Below are 12,647 nucleotides of genomic sequence, written 5' to 3'. Positions count from 1 at the left end.
CCTCCATGGTCCGCAAGTACGGGAAGGGGCTGCAGCACTACCTGCTCACCTTGGCCTCCATCGCCTCCCGGCTCTACGCCCACGCCAGCCTGGAGAACCACGTCCGTCTGGCCGTGGTGAAGGTGGTGGCCCTGGGGGAGAAGGAGAAGGGGCTGGAGGTCAACAGGAACGCCGCCACCACCCTCAAGAACTTCTGCAAGTGGCAGCACCAGCACAACCGCCTCGACGACGACCACGACGAGCACTATGACGCTGCCATCCTCTTCACCCGTGAGGTAGGCATCACCCCGACCAACGGCGACTTGGTGTCCCTCGAATGATGTGTCGTGGGGTGGTTGGGCTGCGACGAGGCCGCCTTGGCAGCTCTCCAGCCACATTGCTCTGCTTTGCCCAGCGGTTGCCTCCCTGCTCATGCCTTCGGCCTTTCTGTTGCATTGCACTGCATCTCGGGGACACCCGGTACCCACGCACACAGCTGCCGGGGATGGAAGAGGGGTTGAAAACCCAACAAATTGTGTATGCAGTTGTGTGTGCCCCTTCCCCTGCGAGGTCATCCCCACTGCGGGTACACAGTTGTTCATGCCAGTGCTGGGACTCCTGCCAGGGTGGAGAGGTGGTAATTTGCCTCACTGGGGGACTCGGCTGAGACCACCTAACTTATCTCTGCTTGAGAGATGACGTTGTTCCATCTTTCCCAGTGAGAAAGCCCCTCTCTCTCCAGGGAGGTAGTCCAGGCAAGGGGCTGATAGTGCTCCCTAGCCTAAATTAGTCCCCAAACAAACCTGCTAGTGCAAATGGTGAAGAACACCTTAAAAGTACACGCGACTTCCTTGTTGAGTGTGGTGAGATGCTATTTCCAGCAAAAATAGCTCCACCACACTGGAAGCCGGCAGCGCTTGTGGTTCAAGAGTAGGACGCAAATGCAAACCGCAGGTAAACAGAGCTGCAGAAGTTGAGTGAGTTGGGCTGGTGGTGAGGGGATGCAGTCTCTTTCTTGTCCCCCAAGTCAAAAATGGGTGTCGCGATCAACTGTGGGTCAGATCCGGCCGGTCTTACCCATGCAGAGCTGTGCCTTCCTCCCTGCCTGGTTGTTACTTAATTGCATTGCCAGAGGTCGTTAAGGGACATTGCTCTAGTAGACATGTGGCCGAGTTTATGCAATGAAGTTCTTCTGTAAGAATATCCCTTCAGCGGTTTGGGTTTGGTGTTTTCTTTTTTTCCCTTCCCCAAGTACGAAAAAAATAGCTGCATGACTTTCCGTTCGTTTGAGTTCTCCTGCTTTTCTACATCATAGGAGCCTGCCAAAAAGGATGCTTTGGATGGTTTGTGGAAGGAGTTGCTCCAGAAGGGGGGAAAAAAGCGCCTGGCTTGCTTTTATAGCTGTAAATAGTTGAAACATTAGGTTCTGTGTCAGTCAGGCATCACTTGTACAGCAGGAGCCTTTTTTAGCAGTTTAAAGCCCATCGGTCTAATTTGCAAGCTTTCATTTTTTTATCATTATGATCTGAATGAAAGCAGGCTACCTAGACTGGGTCAGAACGCTCTTGCTGTTTTCTATAAACATCCTTTCTAATGGCTTATTAGTTGAGCCTGGGCCAGAATCCATCACTTTTCACCAGTGTTTTTCTCTGCCAGTATTCCCATTTATTTCCCTGGGATTTATTACAATTCAGAAACTCTTAGGGTGGCAGACTCTGAATCTTAATATCAATTATTAAGTTAATTTGGATTAAGGTAGGATGTGAATTTTAAGTGCACTTGCTTTACAGATGCTTATCTGTAATTCTTTGCATGGATGCCCTCCTGCCAGAATAAGAGTGTGCTGCTAATCAGTAACCCACTTTCAAAGACTCCTGAGCAATGCATCTTCCATGCGTAGAGTAACTTCTTTGGGATGTAAGTAGTACCTAAACTAACCAAAATGTCACAGTTCCTGTGGTCTCCTTCCACTCTTAAGATGCAAATATTGCTTGCAGTGTTACTTAAGGATGTAAATGCTTTGCAAGAAAAAAGCAGAGGCTTCCGTTTTCTTGGTTTACATTTTAACACGTTTAACTATGGGATTAGCTCCTCCATGCAATTCAGTATAACTTAATCTGCTTTAAGGATTTGCTGTGTGCACACGCACATTGTTTGGCATTACATTTCAGTATTTGACTCAATAAGAACAAGACTGTACCTTCCTGCTACATGTGTTCATCATGTTCTTTGCAGGGAGTATGTGAATGCTTACACTTGAAATGTCAACATGAATCTATTTGTTCCTCTTGGAATGTAAACATGAAAAGGGTTAAAGGATGAAAAAGCATTAGAGATGTTTCCCAGAGAAAACAGCCCCACTTTGAACTAAAGAGAGATTTTTTCCAGTTTAGCTTTTCAATGAGAGGGCAGCAATTGGCAGGAGGATCCAACTTTTACAACTATGTTTTGAATGTATGAAGTACGTCGCTTAGCTACTAGACGCCAAGCCATGGCTGCATGTTTTGATGGGCTCTGAATACCGTCATGCTAATTTTTGAACATCCAGATGTCTTCTTCTAAATGGCTTGGTTTTTAGGCGTGGGGTAAATGTGTCAGGTACATTTTCCGTCCTTGTTTACTAACTGAGGCCACCTTGAACTTTGTGTCTCTGCGTCAACAGAATAATATTTGCAAATTGTTTGTCTGCTGAACGCATGTCCTCAGCTGTATGTAACTGTTTATGTGTAGTTAGAATCTAAATTATACATGCCTGTTGCCATACAAGTCTCTAACATACTAATTATCTTCGTTCTGGAGTGACATTTACTTGGATGTTATTTTTGACACCAAAAGAGGCTCTCTGAAAAGCTGGTAGCTTTACTTGAGTTCCTTATAAAGGAATAATCCTGTCAGAATTCAGCACCATCGCTTCCTCCTCTTTTGTTGTCATTACTTGTTCAAAGAGAAATTAATAAGCATTCATAGACTAAGAGTGTGCTGGCAGCTCTCCCTTATTATAAAATTAGTACTGACCATTCAAATTAGTATCATCATCATTCATACTAGGAAGTACTTCCCATGCAAAAAGATTTTTAGGAGGAGATTTACTGATTCCGGATTAAAGCATTCACTCACTTTTGGTCATAATCTGTATTTAATTCTATAAGGGCTTTAAAGCAATCATGCTGCAGAGCATAGTAAGTAGTAAATAAATATGAACATGGGTTCAGTTCACAGGCAACTGGTGTTAAACCTATTTTAAGGCTCTATATTGCTTATCAGTGGCAGCAAGAACCATGTAACTATCCATTAGCTGCAGTGAATCCCTTTACTCTGTAACTGCAAGGAAAACTACGGCAACGTGTCTGGTCATTATTATCACCTGTGTAGGAAATGGTAAAAACCCTCAATGGGCACAGAAATTATCTATCACTAAATATGGCAGAAACGTAGTTGGGTTCCACAGTGATTATGTAAATTCCCAAAATCTAGTAAGGAGAAGTATATTTTCCCAGTGGTCTCAATCTCTCATTTTGACCCACGGTGGCCAGTATCAAGCCTGACAGAGGTCTGACTTGTCAGTACCAGAAGGTGGTAATTTTCTAATAAATCCTGTGAGAGCTCTCATTAAGGCGGTTTGGCCTTAACAGCCTTAGAGAATACATGGGTCCCCTGCTGTTCGACTACTTAGTGGTTGAGTCCTTGACAGCAGCTGTAAATTTTTGGGCCTCCTGACAGCAGCATGCATCCTCAGAGCATCCTCCGTGGAATATGGTGATGCAAGGATTTGATCATCTGGTGGCCAGGTGAGTCCTCCGCCCCGTGCGGCAGTAAAGAAGCGGCTGTGTGGTGGGAAGGAGGAAGAGCTTGTAAAGCCCTCTTCCCCTGGAGATTAGCTCGCTTTGTTCTCAATGGCAGTGAAGTCAACAGCAAATTTAGAATTTAGTCCGTTTCAGGCTTTTTTATTGTGAACAGTTCTCGGAAGCTGGAAACAGGTTATCTTCAGTCTTCAGGTTTTTATGGGTGCAACAAAATACTCGCCAGATTATTTGTCACAGTAGAAAAACATACTAGACGTGACTTGCAAACTGCACTTGAACTCAGACTGTTCTTTTCCGAGGTCTAGCCTGCTCTGCAATTATCCTCTAGAATTCATCCAGTCTATTTCATTAGTGATCCTTAGTTAAATTTCAAGTGAACTATTGAATGCATTTGGACAAAATCCAGTTCTGTTCCTTTCCTTTTCCCCCAGTTCTGAATCATGTGAAAATTAAAATAGATATTTCTCACAGTAGATACACGCAACAAGAGCAAGAAAAAATACTTTCCTAAGTGCTTGTTAGCATCATCTGTGATAGTACCATCATGCCTGGCTCTAACCAAAAGTTCATGCTAGAGCCAAAGGCTGCTGTCCTGCCTTTTTCCACACAGTAATTATATGGGTCTTGTGTGTGTGATTTAGTTTAACTGTCAATCTGACAGTGCTGTTGAAATTTAACAGCAAGCTTCGAATTATCTCAGCTCTATAGATGATAATTTCATTGCGTGGAGCACATGCTTTCTTTGGCTCTAGTTCTTTCTTTTTTTCTTTTCTATACTATCATCTTCCCACAATTATTATCCCATATTAGTAAACAGGCCACTGTACCAACGGTCAATAGAATATATTTCACTGATGTTTGTTACTACTACTCTGAAGAAATTATAATGTGATGTGTCTACCAGTTTCATAGTGTTTTCACCAATTTTGTTGTAAATCTAATACATTTAGATAATGTCCCTGGGGAAAATGAAGTGGGACATAATTCCTGTGGGAGAAGTAGTGTGATTCACACTAATCTACAGAGACGGTGTGAAGTTTCCCCACAGAGGAACTATGGGTTAGGCAAGTTGAATCGCACATTTTTCCTTGTTCACCAGTCACCAGTTTCATAACTGAAACTTTGCTTGCCCTTCCCTTCGCCATGCAGAGTCCAAATGCCTTATGTGCGTTTTGTCAATATTTTTAAATAATCTGTGGTTTGCATAATGCTGCTGCATTTTCTTTATGTGCTTTAGGAAAAAAAGTTGTTTTGTTAATATGTACATTCAGAGCATAAAAGCTTAACCCAGTTTAGGCTCTATTTCTAATACTTTGTTGCAGAGTGTCCTTGCATGACAAGTGCCTAGGGTCCCCATACCATACAAGGGGAGGGTAAGAACATGCCTAAATATCCAGTCTGGTGAGGAGGTAGTTTCTGAAGCCAGCAAGTATAGCATGCATGTGCTAAACTTAGCCCAACATTGGGTTTTCTTGAATTTCACCTTACCTAGAATTCAGAAACACAACTCTGTACATTTGAGATTCAAATGCCCAAAACTCAGGCCCCTATTTATATTAATGTGAAAGGAAGACGACCTCAATTTTTAAGTTAAACTACTGGAGGAAAAGATGTGATTTTTTTTTTGGTAGGTATGGCAGGTATCACCACTCCGGTTTTCCTCGAACGGTAACCGGACTTTGGTCTTTCCTCTCAAAATATGGCCATGGGAGGGCAAAGTAGTCTCCCAGTGAGTCTGACGGGAGTCCTTCCTCGCTTCACAGTGATGGCCAGGCCCTCTCCCTGGTGCCCTGACCTGGACATCCCCATGACCGAGACCCACCAGTGCCTCAGGAAGAGGAGTTTTCACTGCAGGCTTCCTCCAGGGCAGCCTTCCACCATTTTGGCTTGTAAAGCCCCTCTTCTAAGTGTCATAGTATCGGTTGAGGGGTAAAATAGACCATGCCCTAATTCTTTTTTTCACCAGTTAGCCCTTATTTCCAGTATACCTTTTGCAGTCTGTCGATTTTGGTCTTGTGCTCCTTTTGCCTTCCAGACATCATGAGCTCTTTGGGTAATACCCGTAATCCTTTCTGTTTGGGTGAACCTTACTTTCCTCCACATGTGCCGTTCTGCGTTGCTGTGACATTAATAAACTTTCACCCACTTTGCAGAGGGGCGCGCGGGAGGGTGGATGCGTGGGTCCCACATACCGCCTGACCCCACCCTCCCTTTACAGGGCTGTGGTGGGAATGCTGCTGCAGGAAGTCGGGAAGTCGTATTTAATTCCTTCCTCTGCTTGAGGGATTTTAGGTCTGTATCGCCCACCTCCCAGGAGAGGTCCTTAACCAGTAGGTTGTAAGCTGTTCCAGGTGTTAAGGAAACTTTCCACCCCTCTGACCAAAGCTATGTCACTGTTTAGCAAGTAATTCAAGATTCATATGGTGAGAAGGAGAGAAATCGTGACCTGAAGCTGCTGACTGGAGCGCACCGCTTAGAGCAAGGCGGTCTGGGTTCCCAAAGCACGGAGAGAAGACTGTTTCTGTAATTTACCAAAGGACTGCTCAGTGTAAAATACAGAAGCAGGCTGAGGAATAGGAACCAAAAATTAGGTCCCTTCACCAAGCGCTGTAAGCACTAACTGCAGCCTGGGCTAGGGAAACCTTTGGCACATGGGCTGCGACAGGAGGAGCCGCAACTCTCTGCACGCACGGACACATGCAGACCTTCATTGTAGACCATAGCCTGGTGTAGACCATAAGGCGCTCTCCTAAGAAACATGCTTCTAAGTATCCTCATCCCTGAAAGGAATTTGAAGCTGGATCACCTTCTTATTGGGCAAAGACTTTAGCTCATGAGCCGTTGTAAAGAAACCAGAAAAGCAAGCAAACACACAGAGATGTAAAAGCTGTTAGCTGTGCTTTAAAAGAAGGTGATGTGCAGCTGTGCCTGATAGAAAGCCTAATCCTGTTGGTTTCCCGTACATCTGATCTGAGAACATCTGTAGGCTTAGCTTCCCTCAGAGGCAAAGATGGAGAAACTTGAAGCATCTCAACCCCAATCAAGCTTTAGTATTAGCTAAGTGCTAAGCTGTTCAGGACTGTAAAACTGTGGCACTTTGGGGCCCATAAGGTCACAAACTGCAAGCCCTATGAAGGGTAGATAACTCAAAGACCAGAGGACACGTGAGGCAATTTTGTTCTTCTTCCCTTACATTCCACCAAACTGTCCGCACTGGACAGTTAATCCTTAAATCCTGTTTTGGATCTGGTCCACGGGCTCTGGCCTAATACCAGGTTTCACTAAACAGTTTATTCTTGTTTTTAAGCCTACTGCAGAAATCAAAGAATTTCAGGTAAGATAAATTAGCTGCTCCAGCAGGGTGCCATGGCAGTTATCTTCATTCACAACAATGCCACGTATACATGGCAAACAGCCAGCTGCTCTTGGTGTACTTACGAATGCCAAGAAAATTTGGCCTTTAATAAGCTGCCTAATTAACTACTAGTCTTATGACGTACAGCTTAGTTTTCCTAAGTCATTCCTTTGCCAAAGCTTAACATCTATGGCCTCCTGTGTAGCAAATGCATTTCCTAGTCATTCTTCTATTTTGAAACTACTGTAATGCAGATCAAGGGCCAGAGTCTGCACTCCTTCTTCAGAAATATCAAGAAACACTTACTCTTCAAAGCTTCTGCCACTGTTTGGAGGCAATTACATGAGTGTACAGATCTGAGTAAGCAATTAACTTTTTAAGTAGAAGCCACACACCAGAGCGAAATAATCATTGGAAACTGATTTTAAGTATCATGTGAGTCCCCGCCTTCTTAGTGCTTTAGCTGGAGTATGAAAAGTTCAGGAGACCCACACAGATTTTTTAGATTGCATCATTACATCAGGGCCTGTTTTTAACAAAATTATTTTCAAGGGAAATAAAAACTTGTAATGTACTCCCAGAAACTTTACTTCATAAAAGTTTGAGACTGCTTTCCAAGACTGCCCAGGAAAACTAAAAATATGGCTATTGATGCTGGTAACAAATAATCCATGGCCAGTACAGCTACGGGAGGTTTAAGTCAAAAGAAATTTTGCTGTAAAGATTTAAATCAGTGGAAGTGTAAACAGGCGTGAGTTTCAATAACGTCACTCAAAATCACGCTGTTGGGAAGGATGATGTAGCTAGGGAATGGTGAGTTGACCCGACAGCAAATTTTTCAGAATATTTGTCTCAGAGACGCCACTTGATAGGCTTCAATTATGGATATAGTATATACTATGTGATGCTATGAATAGAAATATATTAAAGTTAAAATCATGCAGAGGCAAGAGAAATAAAGAATAAATGAGACCATGAGTTGAGCACATAATGGAGCTGAGTCTTCAGAAATCTGCCTAAGTGGTTATTGACAATGTCAGCATTAGCTTAAAAAAAGCATCCTCATGCAGTCACTGAGGACTGGGGTCTGCAATGAAAACCAGAAGGCTCAGCACATGCTCTCTGTTCAAAGCGCAGCCAACACATGCCCTGCTCTAGCAGCAGACGGGCAACCCATAGACATCCCTCCCCAATAACAGCTTCATACAAAGAAGCTAATGCCAGAAAATATTTCCTGTCCTTGTTTCCAAGATCCTTTACAAGCCTCCTCCACCGCTGCCCAGCTGGGATTCGGTAGGCGGCTGCAGGGCTCCCCACACCGCCTGGCTCAGACTGCTGGGGAGGCAGCGTGGATGTGGTCATGGAGCTGGCTGAAGGGAATGCGGCTTTACTGAATCACTGCCCACCGCTTTCTGACCACAGTGCGGTCGCTCTCCTCTCTTCTCCTTCACGGGGATCATTGGTCCCACACCATCTGAGGACAGCTGTTTCCCAGCTGTCTGTGGGGTGTGGGAGGAGCTAGACAATTTTACAGATAAGCAATTTTCAGAATCACTTATTTTCTCCTGTGGGATTTCCTAGGAGCAACTTTTAACTAATGCAGCCCTTCAAGAAATTCATTTTATCTGACCCGAAGTTAAGGTATTTCATAAAGAAAGCCTGCTTTGTTTTGTCTAGACAACTGTTATGCAAATGAGCACTGCCTTGAAAGTTACTAGTGGGATGCTGAGATACGTGGATATGTGTCACACTCTGGGAAATTACGGAAACGGAGGAACAGCGGTTTGATGAAGTGACTGGATTTCTGAGAAAAACCCAGGCATGCCGTGTGGTGCGATGTCAGTAACATGTAACATGAAATGTAACCAAACATTGCTACGTCCGTTAGTGCTTGCATACGTACATTGCTATTTTTGTGATGTCTAATGAAGGTGGTATAATGCAATCGTGTGCATAGCTTTCAAAATTTTGAGGGCTGCTTATGGTTAACATCCCTGCCATAATCTTCCATACTCCACACATCCCATCAGAAGTAACTCTAAGGAAGTTTATGAGATTGCCTGCTTAGAACAATTGTATTCTTTTAATTATACTTGTGTCATCAAATCCGGAGAATCATTGTGAGGTCTGGTTGCATCTGCTGGTATAGCTTCATAGCCATATCACTGGCATAGCTTCTTTTTGTGTGCAAATGGAAATAAATCATACACTGGCATAAGACATTTGTGTGCTGATATAATTGTGCCCGCACTGGAAGCAGTACTGATGTAAGTATCTACGTAATAATGACACCTAAATACAAGAAAAGACCAAATGACACAGAATCTGCCTGCAGAGACAAGGCCTGAATTAATGCATTTTATACTATTATTGGCACTGTCAACCTGAGAGTAATTTAGACCTCCTCCAGTAAGCTGCTTTCTGTCTGATCTATGTGCTTTTTGGTACTTGTGTAAGAATTCCAGTTCAACTGCTTGTGTGGATTCAGTTCAAATTGCACTAGTATGAAGGTATCTTACTTCCTATACAGCTTACACTCATTTATTTAGACCAATTATATCACCATGAAAAGTTATTTTTATTGGTACTATGCACATGCATTTTTTCTGAGTTTTGTTACTCATGCTGCTGTAGGTAAACCACTTACAGTTACATTTACATAGAGTTTACTCTATGTAAAATGCACCCTCAGACTGAGAGGGCGAGATTCAGAAGTGATACATAAAGGCCTAAATGGATATGAACCCAAGCAGAAGTGATAGGAGTTTAAGGATTATATCTTCCTTGTTGAATATGCCCCAGATGTTTGATGCTATAGTAACATGACCTCACTTAGGGCCTCCTCCAACATTGGTCCAGAGATGCTGAAAATGATAATGAAGTTTATCTGCCTAAATAAAACCAGAAAAAAATTGCCTTTCTTTTAAAGTACTTGAAAATGGGCATCCTTATTCTGTACCTTCCCATAACCCATGCAGTGCCAGAAGCAAAGTCTGGGGAGCTAATTGGATGTCAGGGGTAGGAGCCAGTGGGTTAGAGAGAAAATTGTCTGCATATTATCTGCATTGCTACAGAATGGAAGTTTTTCTTAAACCATGCATTATACCTGTGAAAATTTGGGAATTGAAATACTTCTGAACTTTATTCCTTCTCTTCTTGTGAGGCTGTTTTGTTCATTGGTACTGCGGCATTTAAATCTTGACATTAAGTAGCGCCAAGAGTCCACTTAACGAAAAGAGTTCCCAGACACCTGGAAGCCAGAACTGATCCCGAAATTCTCACTCCGTATATGTAATACTGCTATGTAATTTTAGCTTGAAAAATTCTTTATTTCATCTTGGGGGGAAAAAAATACACTTTTTTTTTGGTAAAGAGATGCTCTGTCACAGTTTCTGTGAACTCAGTGTGTTTTTCTTTGACTTCAGTGGGATTTGAATCCTGTGTATTTTCAAGTTTGCCTAAATTTGAAACTATCATAATCAGTGAACATTGTTGACCTGAAGCCTCATAAAGGACATCTGTTATTCAGATGGCTTAATTGTGAAAGACTTCATAAAAGAAAGTCATTATAAAAGGAGATCAGAATGGAAGAAGAGAGTCTTAAAAATGAAGGGGGAAAAAGATACTCTTTGATCATTTTGATAATAACATTTGATAATACTGTCATGCCTTGAAAACGACAATTTCATTCAACCACAATGAAATGTTGAAGTGTTCAAAATAACATGGTACCTACTTTTCCTTCTCAACCAAAAAAGCATATATATGTACATTCAGACTAGTATTCTTCCCTCTGCTTCAGCAGAAGCACTGAAAAGTTGCTGCTGATGATTAAAACACTATGTCTGATCAAAGCTGCCTTCATCATTAGCATTAGCATTAGCATCATTATCATCCTGGAATGGAAAGAAAAAACCTAATGCTACCTGCATGGTTTTTGGAGACACCCCATACCTACAAGTAGGAAATGTGATCAAGTTGTTGCGCTAGTAAGACTAGGAATCAAGGGATTTTTACACTCTGCCATATCACTGACTCTTTAAGCAATCTCTGAGAATTGCTTAAATACTTGGTATATTGGGTAATACATTATTAATCATTGTACTGCTTGACAGATGTGACATGAGGTTTAATATATAACAATCTAATTTCTTTAAGTGCAAGTATAAGACTTGCCTTGGGAAAAGAATGGTGATCTCTGGTTCAAGGACTGATCAGGAACCTGAAGCATTCTCTCTGTGCCTTGGTTCACCTTCTGTAAATAAAGAGAATATTCTATTTTTATTGTCAATGAAGAAATGCTTCTACAGCATGTATTTTGAATACCTCAATGCAAGTTTGAGCGTCTGTATGCAGTGCAGAAATACAAATTTAACTAACAATCATCAATTACAGAACGTATCCAAATCCCCTTAAAGTCAATGAAAATACTCCCACTGACTTTACCAGGGGTGGGATTGGGTCATCGTGCTTTTAAACTGCATTGACATCTTTAGATGGAAGCTTATATTGATGTTTTTATCCAGGTTCTGCTGTTTGCAAAGGGCTGGTGACTTTAACCTGTTGTTACCTACGGGTGTAAAAATTTATTTTAATGATTTTTTTTTTTTTCCCTTCCTGGGCAGGATTTATGTGGGCACCATTCATGTGATACTCTGGGAATGGCAGACGTTGGGACCATATGCTCTCCTGAGCGCAGCTGTGCAGTGATTGAAGATGACGGCCTCCATGCAGCTTTTACAGTGGCTCACGAAATTGGTATGCAGTGCCTTTTCTGTTCGCTTGCCAAATCAAACACTTGTAACAGCTGCATTAGTAACCAAAATACTTTGCAATTAATTCCAGATTTCCCCTGGTCCAGATACTCACTTGGGGATTAAGGCTGTATACATATGCACTTCAGGGTTAACTAATAAGGGATCAGAAGGCAAGTGAAGGCGCACAGTAGGTGTTTCCTTTCTGACAGTGTTGTTTCTAAGCAGTAGTTGAAGTGAAAATTCAAAGGCTGCTGCTACTGTCCAAAGATGTCAATACGTGTCCCTCCTGAGGAAGCATTTGGCCCGTCTATTGTAATTCGCATGCATTTAGTGCATGCACAGTGGAAAATAACTCACCTTTTTGAACTACTTGCATGCTCTACTGTTACGAAACTTTTTTCTTGGGACAATGTGTTACCTGCAGAGGAGGGCTTTTGTGGAAAAAACAGAATTCTAATCTTTTTCTAAAGGTATGGAAATTCCACCTTTATGGTAAAATACGGTACTAATGTGAATCCTGAAATAAGTGAAATAGTATTTAGGTGATAAAGGTTTGGTCAAAAAAGCTGTTTAACTTTGTTTCAGTTGTCACCTCAGCGGACAGCAGTTTAATGTAGGAGCCTTACATGCACCCTTCAGAAGGATTTAACGTAGAATTAGTGACAGAAGAAAGTTCATATTCTGGGATATTGCGTCTGTCATGATACATTCCTTCAGAGAGACTGCTGCCATCTTGATTATTTTTAATTTACT

General features: G+C 42.2%; 1 protein-coding gene across 1 annotated transcript in view; it reads left to right on the top strand.

Annotated features, from left to right (window-relative positions):
* The first annotated feature begins 5 nt into the window (after positions 1-5).
* ADAMTS5 (ADAM metallopeptidase with thrombospondin type 1 motif, 5) overlaps positions 6-12,647 on the top strand; it is a 40,692-nt gene continuing 28,050 nt past the window's right edge. The window contains exons 1-2 of the mRNA XM_009327798.1: positions 6-275; positions 11,763-11,895. Coding sequence (XP_009326073.1) covers positions 6-275; positions 11,763-11,895 — 403 coding nt within the window. The remainder of the gene's footprint in view (positions 276-11,762; positions 11,896-12,647) is intronic.

Source organism: Pygoscelis adeliae, unplaced genomic scaffold, assembly GCF_000699105.1.
Source record: "Pygoscelis adeliae isolate BGI_AS28 unplaced genomic scaffold, ASM69910v1 Scaffold14, whole genome shotgun sequence".
NCBI classification, from domain to species: domain Eukaryota; kingdom Metazoa; phylum Chordata; class Aves; order Sphenisciformes; family Spheniscidae; genus Pygoscelis; species Pygoscelis adeliae.
This window is presented reverse-complemented; position numbering and strand designations above follow the sequence as displayed.